This window comes from Gallinula chloropus (assembly GCF_964237585.1).
Source record: "Gallinula chloropus genome assembly, chromosome: 2".
NCBI lineage: Eukaryota > Metazoa > Chordata > Aves > Gruiformes > Rallidae > Gallinula > Gallinula chloropus.
The window spans coordinates 42144707-42168335 of NC_140086.1; the positions used below are offsets into that span (position 1 = coordinate 42144707).

The window sequence follows — 23629 nt, forward strand, 5'->3', positions numbered from 1 at the left end:
AAAATGGAAAATAAAAAGCTTTACTGAAAGTATAGTGCTGTATAAACACATGTAGAAAGTATTTTCAAGTCTGAGCTGGTCTATTCACGCACTGTTGCACCACGCAATACTGGTTTAGTGCCCCCAGCCTGAGAACCCCTGCATCATAGTGTGTTTGCAGCAATGGTGTGGCTCCTGTCTGGGTGGGAGCTCGCTTAGGTAATGCAACTCCATCAGGAGTGGTTTGCCCAAAAATGCGTTACTGCAACACTGCTGTCCTCGTGGGGATTGATCCTGAACACCTCTTTGGAAAGGTGGACATTGGCAGTGTTGTCTTCCTAACACAACCTGCAGAATACTGAAACTTGCTGAGAAGCAGAATGTGTTTTTACAAGCTGTGGGGTGTTCTTACTGGTGGGACTGGGAAAGCTTTGTGTAATCTATCCAATAAGCCATTAAATGCAGCCAAATCTGTTAACTACAAACACTGGGAAAGGTAATTTCTGTGCTTCCATTTTCCTTCTTGTACTTTTAATACCAATATAACCTTTCCCCTCAACATCCTAAAACTTTATGTAACATCTAAGGAAAACAACATTTGCCCACTAGAAAACTAAATCTACTCTTTCAATTAAAATAAATCCATTCTCTTCCCATGCTGCTTCTCCACAAATATTTCTTGCACATCTTAAGAAGGGTGCAGGACAAACAAATGAGTTACTTCCCTGGAGTAAAAGACAAGAACCCTGCCATGAAAACAAACCAAAACAAAACCCAATCTCAAATCCATCCTAAAACATAGGAATGTTTACTTGAACTCCTTAAGTGTAAACTGCTGTATACAGGCAGAAAGATTTTTCTGTCAGCATAGACTCAACATGCATAGGAGAAGCTAAACTAAAGAGAATCAAGATCCTAAGTGAAATGCCTGGACATGAATAGGAATTCAAACCATGCAGTCTTACATAGAGCAGTCCCAACAATACAACCTACAATTCAAAGTCTGAGATTAAGTCAAATGAGAAAAGGAACCGAAAGAGAGGTTTATCAAATACAAAAATGCACAGATGAAGTAATGAGGAATTTAGATTAACCAGAATCTGAAAGTATTCCTTTTATTGCAGAAACACTACAGAAGGACTAGGCGACACCCTTCTCTGACTATCCCATTTTTCAAGCACTGGCATCATCAATTAAAAAACTGTAATTCAGTCATCTGAATTTTCACCACCTTTCAAACTCTGTGCCCTCTGATACCTGATGCTAGGGGCATTAGCCCTGGAGAGGGGACATGTAATCTGAGCACTGCCTATCTTTCAAAGCGGGGATCTGAACCTAGATCTCCCTTATCTCTGAATTTCTCCCGGGGTTATTTCATTTTACAGCAGCAGCCCTGTATTGTCTGCAGCTTAGCTGAAGTGAGTTGGAGTAAAAACTAATTTCTCTTGTCTTCTGTCACCACTGTCTGAAAAGTATTTTCTAGGGTCTCAAGGCGACGGACCAAACTATTACTGAGATAAAGATGCTTTTGAAGGCAGTGGTATTTATAATTTAAAAAATCAACCTTTTTTCTCAAAAAAACATTGTAATATTGGTCTAATAGAAAGTAATTATTTTGGAGCCCCCCTCTAAATTTTTTACTCTTTTTAGAGCAGTGTTACAGAAACTAGAACTAGAAACTGGTCTTACAGAAACTAGTTTTTCATACAGTTAGAACTGGAATTGAGGATCAAATCGCTTCCCTGCTATGCATATTTTCCAGCCTCTCCATCATACAACAAAGAAGAAATGAAAACCTGCAAACAGAAATGACCTGGGGCCTGCCTCAAAACATAAGCAGCGCTTAGGACTCCATTCGGGTACAGTCTGCCCAATGAGCAATGCGAGGAAGCTGGGGTTTAATTTTTAGCATATAAGGCTTACCAAGCTCCAACGACCAGATTTTGCACTGGGGAAAAGGGAAAAAAAACATTGGTAAAGCTGGAAAAATCAATTAATTGTGCGACAGCGCAAAGAGAGCTGCAGAAATGCACACCTAGCCGCCACGGAAGTCCAGCAGGCTGGTGACGCGCAGGTAAAAGCCGGTCTGAGAAGCCTGACAGGCAAAGACGTGGAAGAGCGCAGCCGGTCCCACCTGCGGCTGCGGACAGAGCTCCGGGCCGCTCCCCGCTTCAGCCCAGCCGGTCCGCTCCCTGCACGGCGCTGCGTGCCGCAGCTGGAACACCCCTTCTTTCTCAAGGTGGGAATGGCTGCCAGGCCTCCAGGCCAGTCAGAAGTACCGCGTCGCGTCGAAGGACAAAGCGTGAGGAATGGCAGCCGCTGGGGCGGGCAGGGGGACGGGGGACGGCTGAGAGGGAGCCCGGCGATACAGGCACACAGCGTGCGGAACCCTCGGGCTGACACCCGAGCGCTACGCGCTGAGCGGCCGCGCAGCAGCTGCAGCTTTAGGACGGCACACGACGGACACCCAGCGGCGCCGGCCCTGCCCAGCAAGGCCCGCTCCGCTCCGCTCCGCTCCGCCCCGGCCCGGCCCGGCTGCCGGCGCCAGGCCCCGCCGGGCTGCGCCCTCACCTGGCGGCTCCCGCTCCTCTCCCGCCGGAAGCGGAGGGCGGTACGTGCCGGACGCTGTCCGGGTGGCTCCCGCGCCCTCGGCGGCGCGGAGTTCCTCCTCCTTTCCGCCACCTCCGTTCCCCGCGTCCCCCTCCGCCTCCGCCGCCGCCGCCTCCTCCTCCTCTCCCGCCCACCGGCGACACGGTACCCTCTCGCCTCCGCCCCACCGCGGGGAGCCGCCCTAGCCCGGCCGCCCCGCGGGCACCCGGCCTCCGCGGGGGCGGCGGGCGGAGAAGTAAAACCAGGCCCCGGCAGGGACGCGGGGCTGGAGCCGGAGCTGCCGCTGCCAGGGGAAGGTGAGCGGCCGGAGCTGGGCGGGCTGCGGGGTTGCCATCCCGGGCCTGGCTCCCGTTGCGGCTCCCGCAAGTCGCCAGGCAGCGGGTGGCTTTGCCTCGGTCGCCGCCGAGCTTGGGGCCTTGCTGTAGCGATCGTCGGGACAGGCGCTGCGGAGCGGGGCGGTGCGCGGGGGGCGGCCGGGCTGGGGCCGGGGAAGAGAGCAGCGCGGTGCCCCCGCAGCCTCCTGCGGAAGGGACCGCGGTCCCGCTCTCACGGCAGCAAGAAGCCAGCCGGCGCTTCTTTCAAAGCCAGGCGCAAAACACCGCCTCGGACCTGCCCGGTTGCGGGTGCCATTAGCAGGATCACCGGGGGCTTCTGTTTTACCGTGTCCGTGGTGGCGACGCTCGTGTTCTCCCCGGCTGCCCGGCGCAGCGGGAGGCCGTGTGTTTCTGTGGTCAGGGGCATGTCGTAGCTCTTGCTTTCTCAGTGTCATTCCAGTTTGGAGATGCTGGAATGTTCTCCAGGGGTTCCACGTACCTGTCGTTTACGTGCTGAAGCCACGCAGCGCGTGGTTTGCAGAGCTGCCTCTTGCTTTCCAGAACGTGATCTGCAGGGTCTTGGCTGTCTTGGTGTCTGCAGATTGCAGCTAAAGACCACTCTTGGAGTGTAGTGAGGGACTTCTCTGGGTCACATGCCAAAAGGCAAGTGAAAGGAATTGCATGTTATTCCTGTGTCCACTTCACTGTCCGCATAAACTGGTGGCACTTTTCCATCTAGTGAAAACGGATGTAAGCAGATGTATTAGGAAGTCAGGACTCAGATTAAAAGCATTTAGTTTGAACTGCACGAAAAGAAACGTGTCAGCGATGTCAGTGAAAAGAGGAAGTTTCTCAGGAGTAAGTTTGTGTTACAGGGGGATTCTGTTTTTAGAATTGTAAGGGGACCAATATCAGAAAACCTTCGACAAGGAGAGCAGGATAGTCTGTCTTTGCTTGGATGAGGTCCTCATCAGAGTGACATTGCTGGTGTTTCTGGAAGGCCTTGTAATTTTAACTGCCCTGGGCAGTCAGAGGGTGGACAGACATCTGTAAAGGTTTAACAAACCCGACTGTCATTACCTGTTAGAAGTGTGTATGAGTTATGTTGGACCTTTGTTCAGTGGGGAACATCCTGTGTTTGTTTTGATCATGGAGACAAAAGCTGTCTTCCCTTCTTCCGTGCCATCACCTTTGGTGGGGCATTCAGTGTGGAAATAACAGAAATCACACTTCAGCTTAGAAATAGAGTATTTATGTGGGCATACTGTGGGTGACCAGAACAAATGCTGGACTTGTTGTGGGCAGAGCAAAATTACAAGAGATAAAGGCCTGGAGGAGGCCTTGTCTGGTGGACAGCAGGTCAAATATGAGTGAGGATGTCTGTTTACATTTTGGTTTACGTTAGAAAGGCCATAACCATTAGACCATTACCCTCTTTTCAACACTTCTGAGACCACAAGTCTAATGTAAAGCCCCACAATGCAAGGAAGATGCTGACGACCTGGAAGGGATGCAGAGAAAAGCAACTGGCATTGTTCGGTGTCTGGAGCTCGTGGTGCCTGTGGAGAGGCTGAGGGACCTGTGTGTAAGAGGATCTTACCACAGCTCTTCAGGAGTGGTTACAGAGAGCTGGGAGTTAGACCCTTATTAGCAAAGGGACAGGAAGCAACAAGCACAAATTGCAGTAAGGGTAATTCATCCAGCAGTGGATTAGGGGGCCCAGAGAAGCATAATATCTTCATCCACAGAGGTAGTATAGACCGGACTGGAAGTGGCGCTGAGCAACCTGATCTAACTGCTTAGCTAGCAAGGGGATGTACAAGTGCTGTCCAGTGAGTTTTTCCAATATAAATTGCTCTATGATTCTGTTCAAGATGAGGAAACAACCTTGTTCAGAGTAGAGTTGACTGTCCTGAAGAGAAGGCAGTGCATTACATACTACCTCTGTGGTTGGCAGCAAAGGAGATGTCAGATTTTAATTTCTGTTGCACGTTGGTGCATAGGTGGGTAAGTAAACATAAAACTGCAATGATTGCATTTGAGGTATTGCATCTGACATTGCAGGCAAAAGGACAAGTAGTGTTTTGCAAGGCTGACATGTGTGGACAGGATTTTAGATTTACTTGATGAGGATTTTGTGTTTAGAGAAAGCCATAAACAATGTAAAAATAGAATATGTGGGAGAGTATAACTTTAAATAATCTTTAAAGCTATATAATATATATATAAAATCACCTCTGAGTTCTGAAAACTGTTTCTGTGTCATAACCCATGCTCCCTATCATTCTCCAGCTAGTAGGTGAAACCACTGGAGAAATCCAGGCATAACAATCTGATAAATACTGTAGTGTTGAATGCTAGTCCTAAATCCTGCTTGGTCTCACAAGCTGTGTTTCTTGTATTTGCTGTGGGTGTTGGCTGCCTGGCAGGTTCTGGAGTTCGGCTCTGGCAACTGGAATGAGAAAGAGCTTTCCCTTGCTCTCCCACACGCTCAGAGTCTCCCATCCTCTTCCCCCTAATTGACACCCCCAAACACAGGTGCTTGAAATCAGCGAGGTGACACAGTGACATGCTTATACATTGCTGATAAGTCAGCTGCTTGTCACATTGTCCTCAAGAACATGCCAAGGAGCAAAATGTTGTAAGCCCGAATTAGTGGCACAGGCACAGGTCGTGGGAGCTGAGCCCTTGCCCCGAGATCAGCTTTCTCCTTTTTAATAGGAGTAACCTTGAGCATCCTTGCTCTGTCAGAATGGGAGGAAAAACTGAAACTGGGAAATAAGTGAGAAGAATTCTGCTCTAGTATGTTTCAACATCTCCTAGCAAATGCAGAGTAAAACTGATCTGCTATGGAGATGTTGTTGTCACTGGGGTTCTGGTAGCATTAACAAAAGTTTCTGAATTTCAGTCACTTGTTGCTGGCAAAACCAGAGCAAGAGTAAGGGAGTGATAGATGTATGTCTACCTGGGCATAGGAGCTCTGGCATCATGCATGCTGTAAGTCATATTTTAATAACAAACCAAAACACAACCACCCCAAGATTAGATTCAGAAACTATGGTTTTTGATCTCTGCCCCAAGGTACTATTTATGTCATTGTAGAACTGTAGCTAAGATAGCCAAGCATACTCTTGCCCCGTGTTTGTAAGATGAAGCAAATGGAAAGTTCTCCTTAAGTTGTACACAGCTAAGAGGGAGGTGTTGCTCCAGAATTATAGGAGGCCTGAAACACCAGCCCAGAGAGATCTATCCCTGAAACTTCTTAGGAGCTGGCATTGCAGAGGACAGATTTCTTACACGTGGAGAGAGTAAAGCCAGAGCAGCTAAAGCTTTTCAGAGGAGACTCTGATCTTTCTTTCCCTTGTTCTTTCTTCTGCCATTCTGTGGTGCGCTCTGGGACTTGGCGTTTCACTATCTACCAGTTTCCTGGTACAGTTAAAGATCTCTACTGGAGTGAGATGTGTTTATTTCATAGAATGACAAAATCATTAGGTTGGAAAAGACCTTTGAGATCATCGAGCCCAACCATACCTGTCCCCTACTAAACCATATCCCTGAGCACTTCATCTGCCCATCTTTAAAACACATCTGTGGCTGGTGACTCAACCACCTCCCTGAGCAGCCTGTTCCAATGCCCGATAACCCTTTCAGTGAAGAACTTTTTCCTAATGCCAAAGTTGAACCTGCCCTTGCACAGCTTGAATCCATTCCCCCTTGTTCTATCTCCTGTCACTTGGGCAATGAGGCCAACACCCACCTCTCTACAACCTCCTTTCAGGTAATTGTAGGTGGTGATTCGGTCTCCCCTGAACCTCCCCTTCTCCAAGCTAAACAGCCCCAGCTCCCTCAGCCGCTCCTCATAAGGTTTGCCCTCCAGCCCCTTCAACCAGCCTGGCTGCCCTTCTCTGGACAGGCTCCAGGGCCTCAATGTCTTTCTTGTATTGTATTTGAGCCCATCTTCATCCTAACCACGCTTGTGGTTAGTGGAAGAGTTCAGGGGGGGTTTTTACAGCACTGGATCGGAGATTGTGCTGTTTCTTCTTGTAGTTAGTGCTTGGGAGAAGGTTTGAGTATGCTGGGCATTGTGTAGAACATTAAATTAGACTAATCAATACAGCTTTCTGAACATCAATACACTATAAATTGGTATCAGTAACTATAAATGTTCTGGATCTGCATAAGTTGAACAATTTTCAGTGAGATAAAATCTTAGCCTGAGATGAAGCAACCGCACTGTCTTTCTCAATTAGAATTGTCAGCATTTCCACTGCACAAAGGAAAAGGACTGAAAAATTCAAGGAAGAGTTTTGCTGTATGAACCATTGTGTTTCGAATAGGCGCTGCTGGGACTGGGGAAAAGGATATATGACTAAAATGCATCAGAGAGGTTTTTTTGTGTAGTTAAACAGTATATGGAGGGATTTAGGATTTATTAATCTGCTTTTTTTGTTTGTTTTTTTTTAATTGAACAGGAGATGATAGGTGGAAATGAATCCTGTACTGCAGGACCGATACCTATGTCCTACTTAACCTGCCTGACTTACATTCTGGGAGAATGGACTGGTGTGGAGCATATAGAAGATTATCTGAGTTATGCAGTCTACCTTTCATGGGTGCTTTTTCCACTTGCAGTAGTTTTTCTGCTTCCAGGAGTTCTCGTCATCCTCCTGTACACTTCCATTATTCTTCTTCATATTTATAAAAGGAAGAATGAACTGAAGGAAGCTTATTCCAATGATTTGTGGGATGGTGCGAAACAAATGTTGGCTACCCTGTGGGATGCACATGGAAGGATATGGCATGGTAAGTGAGATAAGACTTTTCATTAAAAACTCCTGAAGCTCTTATTCCTGGTTTACCTTTCAGGACTACCAGTATGTATCTGATTGGTCATAATGTTGCAGGAAACCTAAAATTCAGACTAACTTCTTTCGCAGTTTTATCAATGACTTCCAGTGGTAATTGGCAGAAAAAAACATTGAAACTTTTTTGGATGTTGTCCTGGTATCGGTCAGGATGGAGTTAACTTCATTTGTAGCAGCGGATGGAATGCTGTGTTTGGGTGTTACAATGCAAGCAGTGCTGATAACATCCTGATGGTTTTAGTTGCTGTCAGACAGTCAAGGACTTTCTCAGCTCTTCGTATTTCTCTATTAACAAGAAAGGAGGGGCGAAGCCAGGACAGGTGACCCAAACTGGCCAAAGAGAGTATTCCCTGCCAATTACGTCCTGCTCAGTATAACGGGGGGCTGATGGGAGGAGGAGCAGGGGCGGCTCCAGGACACGCGGTTCTTGGGGGACGGTCGGGTTCCGGGACGGCTCTGGGTGGCACGGCCCGAGTTGTGGGTTTGGTGAGAAACTGCATTGGGTATCAACAGTTTCACAGATGTTTTGCTCTAAAGTCCTGTTAGCATTGTTATATTTTATCTTTCTGCTATTCTAGTAAACTATCCTTATCCCAACCCACGGGCTTTTGGTTTCTTGGTTTTGGGGTTGTTATTTGCCCCTTCCTTTTCCCTTCCCTTCCCTCACACCCCCCCACACAGTTCTCCCCCTCCTCTTTTCCTTTAAGAGCAGGCAGCTGCCTGGATTTCGGCTCTCAGCCGGGGTGAAACCATGACAGATGTAAAGTGTTTGGTCGTATGCATTTATTCCTTTGGTGCTACAAAATGGGATCTCTCATCCTGTTGAATATATATGTTTTTAGGTTTTGTTTTTTTTTTTTAAATTTTCATAGCGACTGGATTTCCTGATGTCAGGAGAACCTGAAGTGACTGCTATGTTAAAATTGGATTAATAACTATATTTTTTCAGAGTCACTGGAATTTAAATGCCAGTTCACTGATTGCTAGTATGTCAGCACATGTTAACATAATTTAATTGCACTTAGCCAGTCTTTTACATGTAATGACAAATGACAGCTAAACAGAGCACTTAGTGTCAGTTCACTCACTAGTTGCTACTTCAGATTGACTCTGGAGCCCAAAACTGTTAGAGAACCCTACTTTTTTATTTTCTTTTTGTCTCTGCATTTTTGACAACTACTTTCTCTACCAGAACGTCAAAGCTAAGGGTTCTGTTCCTTGTCCTTCTACTATTATTTCTTTTATAAAGACAGACTTAATAAATGATTTGGCTTTTCTTTCTAAGGAAATCATAAGCCTCTTTCAGAAGCATTCAGTCTAGATGGGGCTAAAGGAGAAAGAGATGTTTAAGAGCAATTTACATAAAGAACAAATCCTTCTTGAAAATCATCTCTATTTGTTCTCTAGTCAAAGGGAAGCGGGTTTTCAAGGCATTGATAACCAGATGGTGCTGCGGCTGTATCAGATAGGCTTTGTAAGACTAAGATGTAACTTTCGAATCTAGGGAAGTACACTAGATCAAAATCAACAGCTACATCAAAGAGTTTAAAATGCTCACTTCACAATAAAAAGCTATTTACTTTTTCTCATGAGAAAATGATTTTTTTAAGGCCTTGGCTCTTTTCATCCTTTACTAACTTTTTCTTCCAATAAGGTCTAACTTCCTCCTTGCACAGAAAAGATTCTTATCCAGTCCCTCATTGACAGTTGTGACTTCCTTCTGCCCTGCTGGCTGCTTCTATGTTCTCTATATACTTCTCTGGATAAAGAATGAAATGTTTTGCAGTTATTTTTCTCTCACTTGATTAATCAGTATATCATAGAAAGAACTTTTCATCTCAAAAGCTCACCTTGTCAGGGAGAAAAATCTCAAAAAAACAACCCCACAAGAAAAAAGTTCTAAACAAAACTGGTGTGTGATACCTGTAACTTTATAAATATTATGCAAACACTAGATGTAGGTATCATTCTGGTTATGACTAGCTGGCATGGAGCAGAGTTAGTGGTCAGTGGGGTGGTGCAGATGGTTTGCTTGCAGTACATTGCAAGTCCACAGGTATAGAAAGTAAAATAGTTAACTTAGTGAGAAAGGTAAATTCAGTAAACCTCTCCTGGTTTTGAGAGGAGTAGAGTTAAATTTCTTTCCAGCATCTGGTGTAGTGCTGTGTTTTGGAATTAGGATGAGAACAATGTGGATAACACATTGATGATTTTACTTGTTATGAAGCAGTCAGGGACTTTTCAGCTTCTCATGCTGCCCTGCCAAAGGGAAAGCAGGGGTGCCCAAGATGCTGGGAGGGGACACAGCTGGGACAACTGACCCCAACTGGCCAAAGGGATATACCATACCATATGATGTTATGATCCATATGTAACTAGGGGGGTGGGCTGAGAGGTGGAGCAGCTTCAGAAGTAGCTGAGTGTCAAAGCTGGGTGGTGAGAAATGGTGCTGTTCATCATTGGGTTTGTATACTCTTTATTACTGTTGTTATTATAATCGTCATCATTTTAGTTTTCTGTCCTGTTAATCTGTCTTTTTCTTAACTACAAGTTTTAAATTTATTTTTCCTTTTTAATTCTGTTCCCCATCCCCTTGATGTTAAGTTGTACTTTTTTTTTCACCACTCCAATCTTTATTTTGATTTCTTTTGTATGGTTGATTTGGAGAACTCTGCAGCCTTGAAGACAGTGAACTGAAGAAATAAGGAAAAATTACATAGTTCAAGACAGTGAGACTGGGAGCTTTGTTTTCGGAGTGTGTTTCTGGTTTTGGGTTGGTTTTTTTGCTATTCATCCTTCAAATGTGAAACTTTTATTTCCTGTGAACGTGTAAATGCTGCAAGTAACCTCTTGACTTTTTAGCAGTCACTTTGCTCTTACCACTTCTCAGTAGCTATTGGTTTCAGTTTGCCTGCTTGCTGCAAGTTAGTTTCTCAGGGATAGAATTATACCCAACTTTGACATCTGTTATGCTTTTAATTCCTGACAGGTTATGAACTTCATGGTGCCAAAAATATTCCTGACGGACCAGCGCTTATTGTGTTTTATCATGGAGCTACTCCTGCTGACTATATCTATTTCGTGTCTAAACTTCTTATACATAAGAAGAGAAACTGCCTTGTGGTAGCTGATCATTTTGTCTTTAAATTACCAGGTAACATACTTAATTATAAGCAGTCAGTTTGAAAACTTCAGTTTTCTCTTTTTTTTTTTTTTTTAACTGTGTAATTAATAAAAATTGTGCCATAGGAGCACGGCTCTCAGAACAGACATTTAGACATATTTGGTGAATGTGTTGGAAGTACAGCTGTCTCTAACTCATTCTTGTTTGTCAAAGAACATGTTAATGAGACTGGCCCATGCAAGTGTAGGTCATCCTCCTGGCTTGACAGCACCTTCCAATGACTTTAGGGTGTTTTGAAACAAAGAGAAAGAGATCATGGGAAAAACAGTTGTCTCTCTATTAGTCAGCATCAGAGAATTCAATATGATGTTTCTTTTTTTATTAATATAGGCAGAAAGAGTGGTGTAACCTGATTAAGAAGCAGTGCCCTTAGAAGGGACAATATTAGACTGGGGAGGCGATGTATTTTTGTGTCCCACCCAGTTGAGTATGGTGGAACCTGTCCCCAAGAAGACTGTTCCAAGTAGGATTCGTTTTGGAGGGAAGCTGTAGAGGTGTCCAACAAGTTTGTGTGAAACATGAGGTTCTGAAGCATGAAGAAAATGAAAAATATGTTTAGGGCAAGGTTTTTGCTGGACAGCCTAGTGAAAAACACTGCTGCTCAGTCAAATGAATTATGTGAGGGCTTTGGGTTTTCTGAGTGTGAAATACAGTGGTACCCAGTTCTTTTCCTAAGTTCAGTTTGTGACTAAAAACCTCCCAGGTCATTTTGTGAATTTATAGGAGCATTCTGTAGTGTACTGATGCCTTTAGTGGAAACAGTTCCTATCAGAAAACTCTTTATTTTGCCAGTATAGGTTTACTTAAGGTTTCATCCCTCAAAATTGTACTTTTTCATACTGCTAACAGCATGGCTTTACCTCTACAAATGATTTTGTCAACATACTAGGATTTGTCAGTTGTTTATCAAATCCGCATACAGCTGACTAATGTAAGCTATTCTGTAATTGAGATTTGACTCCATCCTGTATCTGCTAATGCTTATGGACAGTTCATTATCAAATGGGAGATTATTTTGGCTTCCTCCATTTCTGCTTTAAAATAAGGTTCTAGGTATGCTTATGAGTTCCCCAGATGTCATTTAGCAGTGTTGCAGAGACACCTGGCTGAGTGGCTGGCCTTGCAGAGCTGGGTCCAGCAGCACAAGATCCATCCTTCCAGCCAGTCCCTGCAGGCCTTCCCTGGGATTGATCCCGGGGCCAGCGCTGCGTCATGTTCGTTGCACGCCTGGGTGAGGGGTGTGAGGTCTGCTCGCTGGAAGTTTGCTGATGATACCAAACTGAGGGAACAGCCAATACAATCCTCTAGACGGCTGAAAAACTGTGCTTAAGATAATTTTGATAGTCTTGGTGGGTTTGGCGCGCTTTTTTTTTTGTTTAAACTGGAAAAACAGATTCTTGTTCTCCACTTATCAGGCAACAGCCATGTACTACCCCAGTGTTTCTTCTGGTTCCATGATGATCTTTGCCTTGGGCACAGAGGAACCTGGCTGTCCCTTCAGGGCTGCTGCACTAGTTCCCTGTCTCTTTGCTGCTCTAACAGACCCAGGTTCTTCTTAGCTACCTGAGCACAGATACTGATAGTAATGTATGATCAGCTGGGCAGGCAGTCAGGTACAGCTCAGAATGTAAAGTTTATACTAAAAATCAAGGAGGGAAATACAGATGAGAAATTTTGTGAAGGCTTGAAACCCCACCACTATACTGTTCTTTTTATTTTTCTTCTGCCTTATGAACTAGACACTCACACGGTCTTGCTCTGTCACACACATACCAACCCCCTTCCCCAGCATGTCCAGTGCAGAAAGGCAAACTGTCTTTACAGCTTCTGCTTCCTTGGGAGTCTCTCTTCCTGCTCAGCACAACCCTTCTCATTACTGGTTTGTGTCTCTCTTGAACTTGACAAGAGAGAGATAAGCAGCTTCCTACCACCAGGTACAGTAGGGAAAGCTTTAATTAGGTTAGGAATGTAAAACCTTGTAAAAAAGCAGCTGTTTAAGATCCCACGAACAAAGCACCTGTGACAAATTAAATTGCTTTAGGAAAACTCTATTTCAGGAGTCCTCTGTGGGAATGCTACTAGATGAAGACTGCTAGTGTCACCTGCCTTGTGTGAGACAGGCACAGCACGTCTGTAGCAGCGGCTTGCGTTCCAGTGTCATGTTTATGGGTAGATCCCAGTGGTGTATAGATATAAATCAGGAGTAATTACACTCACGCCAACTACAAAGACTAGTTAGAGATCAGAGTTTAGTTAAGAATAAACTAATGATGCGCTGCCTCATGGTCTCCTACCCAAGCCCTTATTTTATGCGGGCTGTAAGACAAGACAGATCTCTGTCCTCTTAATTCTATTTGCACACTCTTCTTTGTTGTGTGTTTTCATAATAGCAGCATTCATTTGTTAACTTGAGGTTAAAAAGGGAAGATATGTTATTGAGGGGCAAACTTGACTAGACTAGTTTTCTGTCCTTGCCTGTGGCTGATGAGGTTGGTTGTCTCAGTTGGAAACTTGAAGAAAGAGAAGTAATCTTTCCCATTTTGGTACACAGTACTCTCAAATACTACATAAATGTAAAGTTTATTGAACCAAGTGAACATGATTGATTTCCTCCAAGCAGAGGCTAAATTGCTCAGGTATGTGCCCATTTGATGCTTGTAAGAACATTTTTGATGCTCTGCTTGCAGTTTCTTGGAGAGTAGGGTCAGTGCGACATACCAAATTGAAGGTGATGTGAGGAGTTTGATTTAACTTTAGAGTTAAAAACTGTAAATGAAAAATCTTAATGTAAGATGACTATACCTGATCCAGTCTTGCCAGGTGCCTATTTGAATGAAAGGCCATCTGGGTACTCACAGACTGAACCAGGGGATCCAGTCCTGCAGTGACCTGTAACACAGAGAATGCTCTGTTTTTCTTTGTTATTCTTCTTGTGCAAGGACTGCTCTTTGCCAAAGTTAACAAAAAAAAAAAAAACAAACCAGCAGCATGAACCCCACAACAGGTTTCTTTTGTTGCACTTTTAGGACTGGGTTATATTTGAAAAGTAGAGATTGGGCAAGGACCAAATGCCTTGGAGCCGACTTAACGAGACCTTTGAAGGGACACACAAAATGCTCGCCAGTTGTTTTCCAGTTTAGTGCTGATTGTGAGATAGCACCTGACTTTACTATGATGAAAAGCCACTGAAAACCCTAAATCTTCAACTTTTTAGACCAAAATTTATAAGCAGGATTTAAAGCTTCAGTCCCTCTAGCAACATCTTTGGTTTGGGATTACAGATTATTAGAGAAGTAAGTTTTGGGCATTATTTTCTGTGTTGTGGATCTGTACTCAATGGTAGCATGAATTAACATTTTCTGAATTCATGTTATCTTACCCTACAGGTTTTAAAATATTACTTGATGTAAATGGGGTTATGCATGGACCAAAAGAAGAATGTGTGGATGCTCTGAAGAAGGGTAGTCTGGTAGCCATTGCCCCAGGTGGAGTTCGGGAAGCACTCTTCAGTGATGAAATGTATACTATTATCTGGGGTAATCGGAAGGGCTTTGCTCAGGTGGCCATTGATGCAAAAGTGGTAAGTATGACAGATCACAAGAGGAGCAAAGAATGCTAATTTATTAATACTTTCATCTAGGGAAGGCTGTTTTGATTATCATGTATTTTGTGTTACATTGCTGAGTGTCATGAATGTGGTCTGCTTGCTGTCATAACTACATTTCAAGATACATATTTTTTTGTTGCATTTGATAAGGCAGCTTTGGAGTCAGCTAAGAATATGGTCGTCAGGAAGCCCAGGGCTCAAAAGAATAAGAGATGAAGTCCAGGGTAGTTTCTACATTACAAGGCTCTCTCTCACTATGTATTGTATTGGTATTTTTATGGTAGCAAGGGATGTCGGGGGCATACAGCAGCAGCAGGAGATGCTCTTCACTAGTATGAACTGCTTCTCTTCCATTCTAATATATAGCATTGTGCTTGGTCAGCAGGCAGATAATAATTCATATAGGACCAACTGTGAAAGGCACAAAGGTGTATGGTATGTTTGAATTGCAACTATTCTAATAATCCTTTGAGTCCCCCTCATTCTGTATTTGTACTTGAAGGATGCACACATATGTCCGTAGGCAGGCACAGTCTCACACCAAGAGTTTTATATTTAGGTACTGTCACAGAGAGACTAGTCAAATGTCTGGATTTTATGCAGAAAGAGAGTCTTTTTAGGACTCAATTTTAAGTGTGTGTCACTTTTCTCAGGAGGAAGATAACACAGTTTAAACAGAGTATTTTCAACAGATTTAGACTTTACTAATTTATTGTAATAGCATATGGAAAGCCATTCTTGGGATTCAACAAGGTTGTATTATATTTATTTTATTCAGTGATAAAACCCCTCAGTTTTCTTTGTGCACTCACAAAGATCATGCAGCTTTGTCTCCCCTGCTAAGAAAAAACTCTGAGAGATGCCGTACACTAGGAATAGTGTCAGCTGAAAGTGGGGAAAATATTTAGGTTAAAGGTGAACTTTAAGACAACCTTTATCATGGCCGTAAGTCCTTATGGAAAGAAAAATGTGTCTAAAACATCAGAAAAATGCACCTAAAACTGGCACTTTTTGAGGATGTCTCATTTCAGCAGTTTGTTTGCCAGAATATATACTCACTTGGTACATGCATAAATCTGCCTGTGTGCCGAAAGTAAAACATTCCAAATAAGATGGGTCTAGAATTAAGAAAGTTGTTACCATTCAATTTAGGCAACTGCACTTCTTTTTATCATCTTTACTTGCACTGGATTATTTACAGCTTTATTTTTTTCCAAAAAACACCCCAAAATCCTCAACTTTATGCTGTCTGAAAAGTTTAATCTGATAGCTCATTTCCATGGGTGTTTAAACAAAGCTTGAAAAAATCTGAATGTTTGAAAATCCCACAGAGTTCTGTATTTCTGATGATGCTATGTACAGTGAGTACATACTACAAAGTAATGTTAAAAAACTTCATGTCATAGTTGACCCCCTTCCAGTTCTTGTAAGCCTCAACAGCTGTGTGCAATTTCAAACACCCTTCAAGGATACTCCCAATATTTCCAACACCATTCCAAATCTTAATCAGAAATAATTTGTGGGCATGTATTGAGTGTGGCATACTGTGTGTGAAGCAATGCAGTCAGAATAGCATAGCAGAGAAGAAGAATCAGACAAGGTCAGGGTCCAATCCTGTGAATTTTTCCCTTTGACCATAACTACAAATTACGTAAGAGGCTTAACCACTCAACCTTAAAACTGTGCAAGCACTGCTAGACAAGGGGAAACCTAAATACTCTATAGGTTACAAAATCACAGACTGCTTTGAGAAAATGGACTTCCTAAAATAGTGGCACACTGAAATCTCATGGTGTTCTCCCCACTGCAACCTCATGGGCAGAAGGTAGTGGAAGAACTTAACAATACTGGTTCTGCTCTCTGTATGTCCTTGTCTGAGAAACACTTCTGAAATGAATTTGCTTGTTGGGTTTAAGTGAGGTAGAAGTCTTTTAGATAGTGCTATCTTCATTAAATTCTTAATTATTTTTTTTCCCTCCTAGCCCATCATTCCTATGTTTACACAAAATGTTCGAGAAGGCATTAGGACATTAGGAGGAATAAGTAAGATATTTTCTATTTTTTTGTAGCTTATTTTTCCATATATGTTTAGCCTATTTCTGTAGAAATAATCCCCATATAAATTTGAGATTTGACACAGCCTTGTTTCTGGAGGTTTGCTCTCTGGTAGAGTTTAGAGATGTTGTTTGTATTTAATATCAGCAGTAGATGTGGTATTGGCTCATCTAAGTTACTCTCCATGTAACAGGGTGACTTCACAGAAGCAGTAGAAGAAAGAAAATAGGAACTAGAAAAAGGCAAATAGATTTAGAGCACTTTTTTCCTCTGCTTAATCTGCTAGTCCAACTCTCGCTTTTCTGCTGTCTGTTAAGAAGCAAAGCAAGCTGGAATTTACAGCTGACACATAATTTCTTTAAATGTCCTCCTAAAGCTCTTTGCTCACACCTCTACCTTTGAATGGTTTGAAATACATTTAATGTGTAGTTGCTTTACTATTCAGTGCAAAACCTGTGGTTCCTCACAAAACCTTGTATTTTGCCTGCTCCTTTTCCTCACCCCTGTGGGACTTCCAGTGAAGCACATAAATAGATCGGTATATGTCTGAAACATGCACCTCTGGGATGATGAGATGCTGCTAGTGTTAACCCCCCTTTTTCATATGTTCCAACTTAGTATCTAGCAGAAAGGCCCTCAACAGTCTCTACACCATACATTCTGCCTCAAGTATGGCATCATCTTCATCAAAGGACTGCAGGGCAAACCAGTCCTGTTTCTCTCACCCTCTAATTAAAAGCTACATGTTACATGGGGAAAGCCAGGGCATCAGATGTAGGCGTGCAGAGTAATTCAGACATTTGTCAGGTTGCACAAAAATAAACAATTAAGGATTGCTGTGTTCAGGAGAATCTTCCCAAACCAACAGGCATTGAAAATCAAATCATTCATACTGCTTGTATGCCACAGCAGAGGTGCAAGAGGAATTAATGCTGTTGATCACTGGAGGCATTGCTCCAGTTTCAGTAGTTTTGGAATGTTCTTTTTTCTTATAGATTGTGTATAGAAAGTTAGACATCTTGGTTAGTAAGGATTTGCTTTGCCATGTCATGGTTTAACCTGGCAGGCAGCTAAACCACCTGCACAACCATTCACTCGCTCACCCCTGCAGTGGGCTGGGAGAGAGAGTTGAAAAGGAGGGGGGAAAGAAAACCCAAGTTAAACCCCCACCTCCTGATTTATATACTGAGCGTGGCAGCATGTGGTATGGAATATCCCTTTGGTCAGTTTGGGTCAACCACCCTGGCTGTGTCCCCTCCCAGATGTTTGGGCACCCCCCACCACCTCCTTGGCAGGGCAGTGTGAAAAGCCAAAAAGTCCTTGACTGCTACTAAAACACCACTGTGTTATCAAAATTATACTCATCCTGTATCCAAACCACAGCACTATACCAGCTGCTAGAAGGAGAATTAACTCTTCATCTCAGCTGAAACCAGGACAGCCAACACCCCAGTTAAAGGCATTTCTTGTCTAAAATTGAGAGAGGGAATATTAGCACCCATTTTGCAAGGAATCTATTCTGGGTTTTGGCTAGGTGCTTAGAAAGTAGCATGTAGAGAAGGTGATGTGTCCTTTTAGAACTGATTAGACTACCCATTTTTTTTCTGTTTATATTGTTTCACTGCAACCAGTGTCTGATCTGAAAGAGGAATCTAGCATCTTGGCATGACTGTCCTTTAGGCAGACAAGACTATTTCTGATCATCTAGACCTCAGCAGGACAGAACAGAAGAGTTTTCCAATACTAGGTTTTCATGTTAACCTGTAGAATTAGCTGAACTGTGACCTGCACTGTTCAGCATTCCCTTCCTCTCCGGAGAGGCAGCTACTGTTTTTTTTTCTCCTCTTCTTCCTTCTCTTGGCAGCTACTCTTTGGAGGAGAGATATCACACCAAGTTAGGGTGGAAACAAGACTGACGTTAGCATTAATGCAGCTCTTCGGCAATGAAAGTCGAGGGTAGAACAGCACTTGAGATGACACTTTGAGAATTCAGGTCAGGGGCTGGATTATTTGCTGAGCCAGTTTCAGTTTTAAGATGCTGGGGAAAAAAACTGTACAGAGTAATTTCAGTCTCTCTCTTTTTCTCTGTTTTGTCTTTTTTTTTTTTTTTCTTTCTCGCCTCCCCACCCCCTCTTCTCCTTCTCCTGATTTCCTCCTTATCCTTAACTTTTTTCAAATTAGAAATATTGAGGACAATATATGAACGTTTTAGAATGCCTGTGGTTCCAATGTATGGTGGGTTTCCAGTCAAGCTTCGTACGTTTATCGGAGAACCCATTCCATATGAACCAAATATAACTGCAGAGGAACTAACTGCAAAGGTAAGATAGATATGGGGGTTTTAATTTTATATATATATTGTAAATATTGACTTCTGACAGAAAAAACTGGATGGAATGTTCTTGTCAAGTGATTTCTGCCTTGGAACTACTTATGGAAATTGGTGGAATCATGGTGAACTTTGGACTTGGTTAACTCTAAATGCCCTTCTTAAATGCTGTATCATAGAATCATAGAATGATCTGGGTTGAAAGGGACCCCAAGGATCACTGAGTTCCACCCCTCTGCCACAGGCAAGGCCACCAACCTCCAGGCCTGGATCTACACAAGGTTGCCCAGGGTCCCATCCAACCTGGCCTTGAACACCTCCAGGGACGGGGCATCCACTACCTCTCTGGGCAGCCAGTTCCAGCACCTTAGCACTCTCTCTGTAAAAAACTTCTACCTAATATCTAATCTAAACCTTCCCTCTTTTACCTTCACTCCATTCCCCCTTGTCCTGCCATTATCTACCCTTTTAAAAAGTTGATTCCCCTCCTGTTTGTGTGCTCCCTTCAGGTACTGGAAGGCTGCAATGAGGTCCCCCTGCAGCCTTCTCTTCTCTAGGCTGAGCAAGCCCAGCTCCCTCAGCCTCTCTTCGTAGGGAAGGTGCTGCAGCCCTCATGAATCATGCTCGTGGCCCTCCTCTGAACCCTCTCTAACAGTTCCACATCTTTATTGTACTGGGGGCCCCAGATCTGGACACAGGTCTTTCTTCAGATGGGGCCTCACGAGGGTAGAGTAGAGAGGGACAATCCCCTCCCTTTCCCTGCTGGCCACCCCTCTTCTGATGGAGCCCAGGATACCATTGGCCTTGCGAGGTGCAAGAGCCACTGCTGGCTCATGTTAAGTTTTTTTTGTCCCCCAGAACCCTCAGGTCCTTCTCAGCAGGGCTACTCTCAAGTTGCTCTTCTTCCAGTCTGTAAATATTCCTCTGGCCCAAGTGCAACACCTTACACTTTGCAGTGTTGCACCTTAGTAGTTTCACCCAGGCCCACCTTTCCGGCCTGTCAGGATCCCTCTGGATGGCTTCCTTTCCTTCTGTTGTGTCAACCACACCACTCAGCTTGGTGTCATCCGCCAACTTACTGAGGGTGCACTCAATTCCATCATTAATGTCATAGATAAAGACGTTAAAAGGCACCGGTCCCAAGACAGATCCCTATATTCTTATTAATACACCTTGCAGATGTTTTAGACCTTTTAAAGCCAATAGTGCACCCTGTGTTTTCTTCAAGAAACAACTTTCTTTAGAGACTGAAGAAGTTCAGTCAGATAACACTGCTCTGGATTGATAAAGTCAGAAGCACTTCACCCAGAGAAGGTGTTCTGGTTCTTGGTCTGTTCAGAAAGACACTACTGAAGCCTTGCGAATATAGCAAATATGTGCTCACAAACTGTTGAAATTCCATACAATAAAAACATTAAGGTAAATCGTAATTGCTGCTTTTTGCAGCATATTTCTATTTCCTCCAACTTCTTACCCAACAAATGAACTTCTGAATGCGCCCCTGGTTCATATTTAGGTGGTTTATAGAAAGGATTGTTAGGTCCTCATGTTCATTCAGTTTATTAATAGATTTCACAGTGCAGAGACACAAAACAGTTAAATGGTGGCGCAGATGAGAGGGCTGAAATTGCCATTTTTGAAAGCTCCACAGATGGTCACTTGGAGTGTTCTGGAAACTTTATTCAAGAGAAAGATTTTTCCTTTGACTGTGGAGGTGTCAGTTCAGTTCTCTGTCTTCATCTGTTTATGCTCCAATTAGATCACTGCAAAACGACATCCTAAAATGTTCATCTGCATGATCTTATGCCGTGGTTGTGTAAGGCTTGTCTCTTTTTGGGGGTTCAGTCTGACAGGGCCTCAGAAGTGTTGGTTTTCAGGAGAGAATGTATGTTTAAAGGGGTGCCAGACATGCTTTGGCATCTGACATGTGTGCTGACCCTCAGTTATTTCTGACCTAAGGGCAGATTCTGCGAGGCAAAGCCCCTAGAATGTGAGCCCCCTAGGAAGCTAGGTACTTGGAGTGGTTTTAATGGTTCACCTCATGTTTCAGGCCATGGCACTGTATCCATTTTCCCATTATGTATAGAAAAACACTGAAGCTCACAGGTTTTACCAAACAGAAATTTTAGGTCTGTGAGACACTCAGGACCGGATCTCTAAAGGGATGTGGGCAGGAGCGTTCTACCAGCACTCAGTGTGTTTCAAACCAACAGCAGGAGCTTGTGCCAAGAATCAATCACTCCTCCCCTTGCTGACCACTTGTGTGCAGAGGCAGAGTTCTCTGTTCTCTCTCTGGCCTTAGGGATTCAGTAGCCTGTGCTTCTCTAGGCAGAACAGGAAGGTTACGGCATGCCCGTGCAGTAGCGTTTGTGTGTTGCCCTGGTTTTCAGTGTTCCCTGGAGAGCTTTTATATAATTAGAATGGCTGCTGTTAACTCCTTGGCCTGCTAGAGTGAAAGTGAATACTGCTGCAATGTGCAGTGTTTTAGGTGTGGCCTAAGTGTGCCTCACAGGACCACCTTCTGTAGGGGACTTGGGTGCGGGGACAAGCCAGTTGTCCCGAGCCACAACTGTGTTTGCAGTGCTGACTATGAGCATGTGAAGAAGCAAAAGTTCTTGCTGGCTGGAGGAGTGTTACTGTTGCAAACCTGGGTATGGGCAGAAGCTTCTGAATTGCAGTGCAGCACACAGGCACTGACACGCTTTACAGATCTAGGTCTCTTTGTTAATTCACTCCCTTGTCATTTTACTATTGCATATCACTCATACAGCTTATGAACACAGCTACCAGAGATAAAAGATGCTAGATCTTTGGTCTGTTTCTTGGCAGTGATCCCACAAACACATCCTGTGGTAATAAGTGTGGACAAATAATGTTTTGAACTTGCAGTAGTTCTGAAACATTTCAAAGGTTGAAAAAGGGACTAGAAATTGTGTTAATGTATGAATAATATACAGATGACTTAATCTAACCAAAACTTTGTCTCTTTCCTTACAGACAAAAGCAGCACTTGAAGCTCTAATAGAAAAACATCAGAAAATACCAGGAAATATATTTAGGGCTTTAATGGAACGATTTCAAACACAAAAGAAAGAAGATTAAAGTCTTCCAAGTAAACTAATAATTAGTTATAATATTCTTAAAGATGTATTTGTAACTTATTCATTCCCCTACTAATAGTTTTTAAATACTGTCCTCATGATACTGCTGTATAATTTAAGATACAAGACACATTCCTTTGCCCTTCCCCCTGTCCAGTATCAAGCTCAGGAACCCAGACTTTAAATCATTCTTAAAGGGGCAAACCTTAGTTTTTGCTAAATGCATTCCCACCTTGAAAGTGTGTTGGCTTTTTTTGGGTTTGTTTTATTTTTGTGGGCTTTTATTTTCTTTTATTTTTTTTCAAAAAGGACACAGCAAGTCTTCATGCACGTGATCTCTTGTGGTCACCCTCTGCCACGGTTAACACTTTCAACCCGAATGCTGTGCCTGCTGCAGAGCTGCAGTCTTCCTGTCTCGGTCTGTAACTCATTTCTGCAGCCCAGATTAATGCCATGCAGCGGTTACGAAAACTTAACTATAGGTTCTTACCCTTGTGCTGCCGGCAAATAGCCAGCCTTGGGTGGCCTGCAGGACCTCTAGCTGTGCCCACAGAACCTGGGGTGGAACTTGTTTAGTTCGAGGGGATGGTCTCCAGGAGAGTCTGCAGCGAGCCAAGGACGCGCGTTAAGGAAACCTCTCCCATGCGGTGAATACAGCACCAGCGCTATGCCCAGCCAAGCCACGCTGGAGTATCTGCCCAGGAGTGGAGTGCTGTCCCAGATGCTTCTCAGTGAGTCTGCAGATTCTCCTTGGACAGAATGAGCCAGGCATTTAGCCTTTAAGACGTGGACATGAGAGTAGTGTTTAGTAACATGAGCTCATAAAGCTTTATTTTGAAGGGAAGAGTGAAATGCTACTTTTAAAAGCAGTAGTTCTTTGGGAAAACAGGATTGACATTCCCAAATACCCTTTAAATCTAGTAAATATGTAAACTGTTAAACATCCATACTCTTCAAGCAGAGTTATTTACGTAAGTTATTAAATTGGGATTGAGAGGGAAATCCTATAGACTTCCCTTAAGTGAAAACAATTGAATGAACAGGAAAGAGTTACAGGATTGGGCTTTTGTGCACTTACAGTACATTATATTATAATATTTTTGTGATCTAAAGTCTCTGCTTCTATTGTCCAAATAGGAAATATCTGAAATACCTCTTCTGATTGCCAGCAAGTTTAATCTACAATTCTTAAATTAACATCTGGGAACTCTTTAGTTTTGGGATGCAGACAAATTCCTTAAGAAAAGACAAAAGAGGGTTTTGTTTATTACATGGTCTCCTTTCAATGTTGTTGGGGTTTGACCTGTTCTTAAAAAAGAAACCACCACAAAAAAAACCAAACCCAAAGAACATGAATTTTTGAAAGAGCGATTGTATCCCATTTAATACTCATTCCTTCCACCACTGAGGCACATGCTTTGCTTTATACTCTTTTAAATGTGTAAATTAGTGGGATTATATAGCTGCACGTGGATGATGCCCTGTGTTAGAATAATATCAGTTTATTGGAAAGAGCCTATAAATTATGGTTTACAAAAAGCTCACTGATTTTATGATATTTTATATCAAAACCATTTTATGCAGT

General features: G+C 43.3%; 1 protein-coding gene across 1 annotated transcript; it reads left to right on the plus strand.

Moving 5' to 3' along the window:
• Nucleotides 1-5502: 5502 nt before the first annotated feature.
• On the plus strand, nt 5503-22045 carry LOC311206019 (DGAT1/2-independent enzyme synthesizing storage lipids-like; the record flags this gene model as incomplete). The annotated part of the gene is made up of 7 exons (XM_084280584.1): nt 5503-5544; nt 7376-7706; nt 10758-10922; nt 14339-14532; nt 16542-16602; nt 18796-18935; nt 21941-22045. The coding sequence occupies exons 2-7, from the start codon at nt 7379-7381 to the stop codon at nt 22043-22045; spliced, it is 993 nt and encodes a 330-aa protein (XP_084136710.1). The 5' UTR covers nt 5503-5544; nt 7376-7378.
• Nucleotides 22046-23629: the final 1584 nt, after the last annotated feature.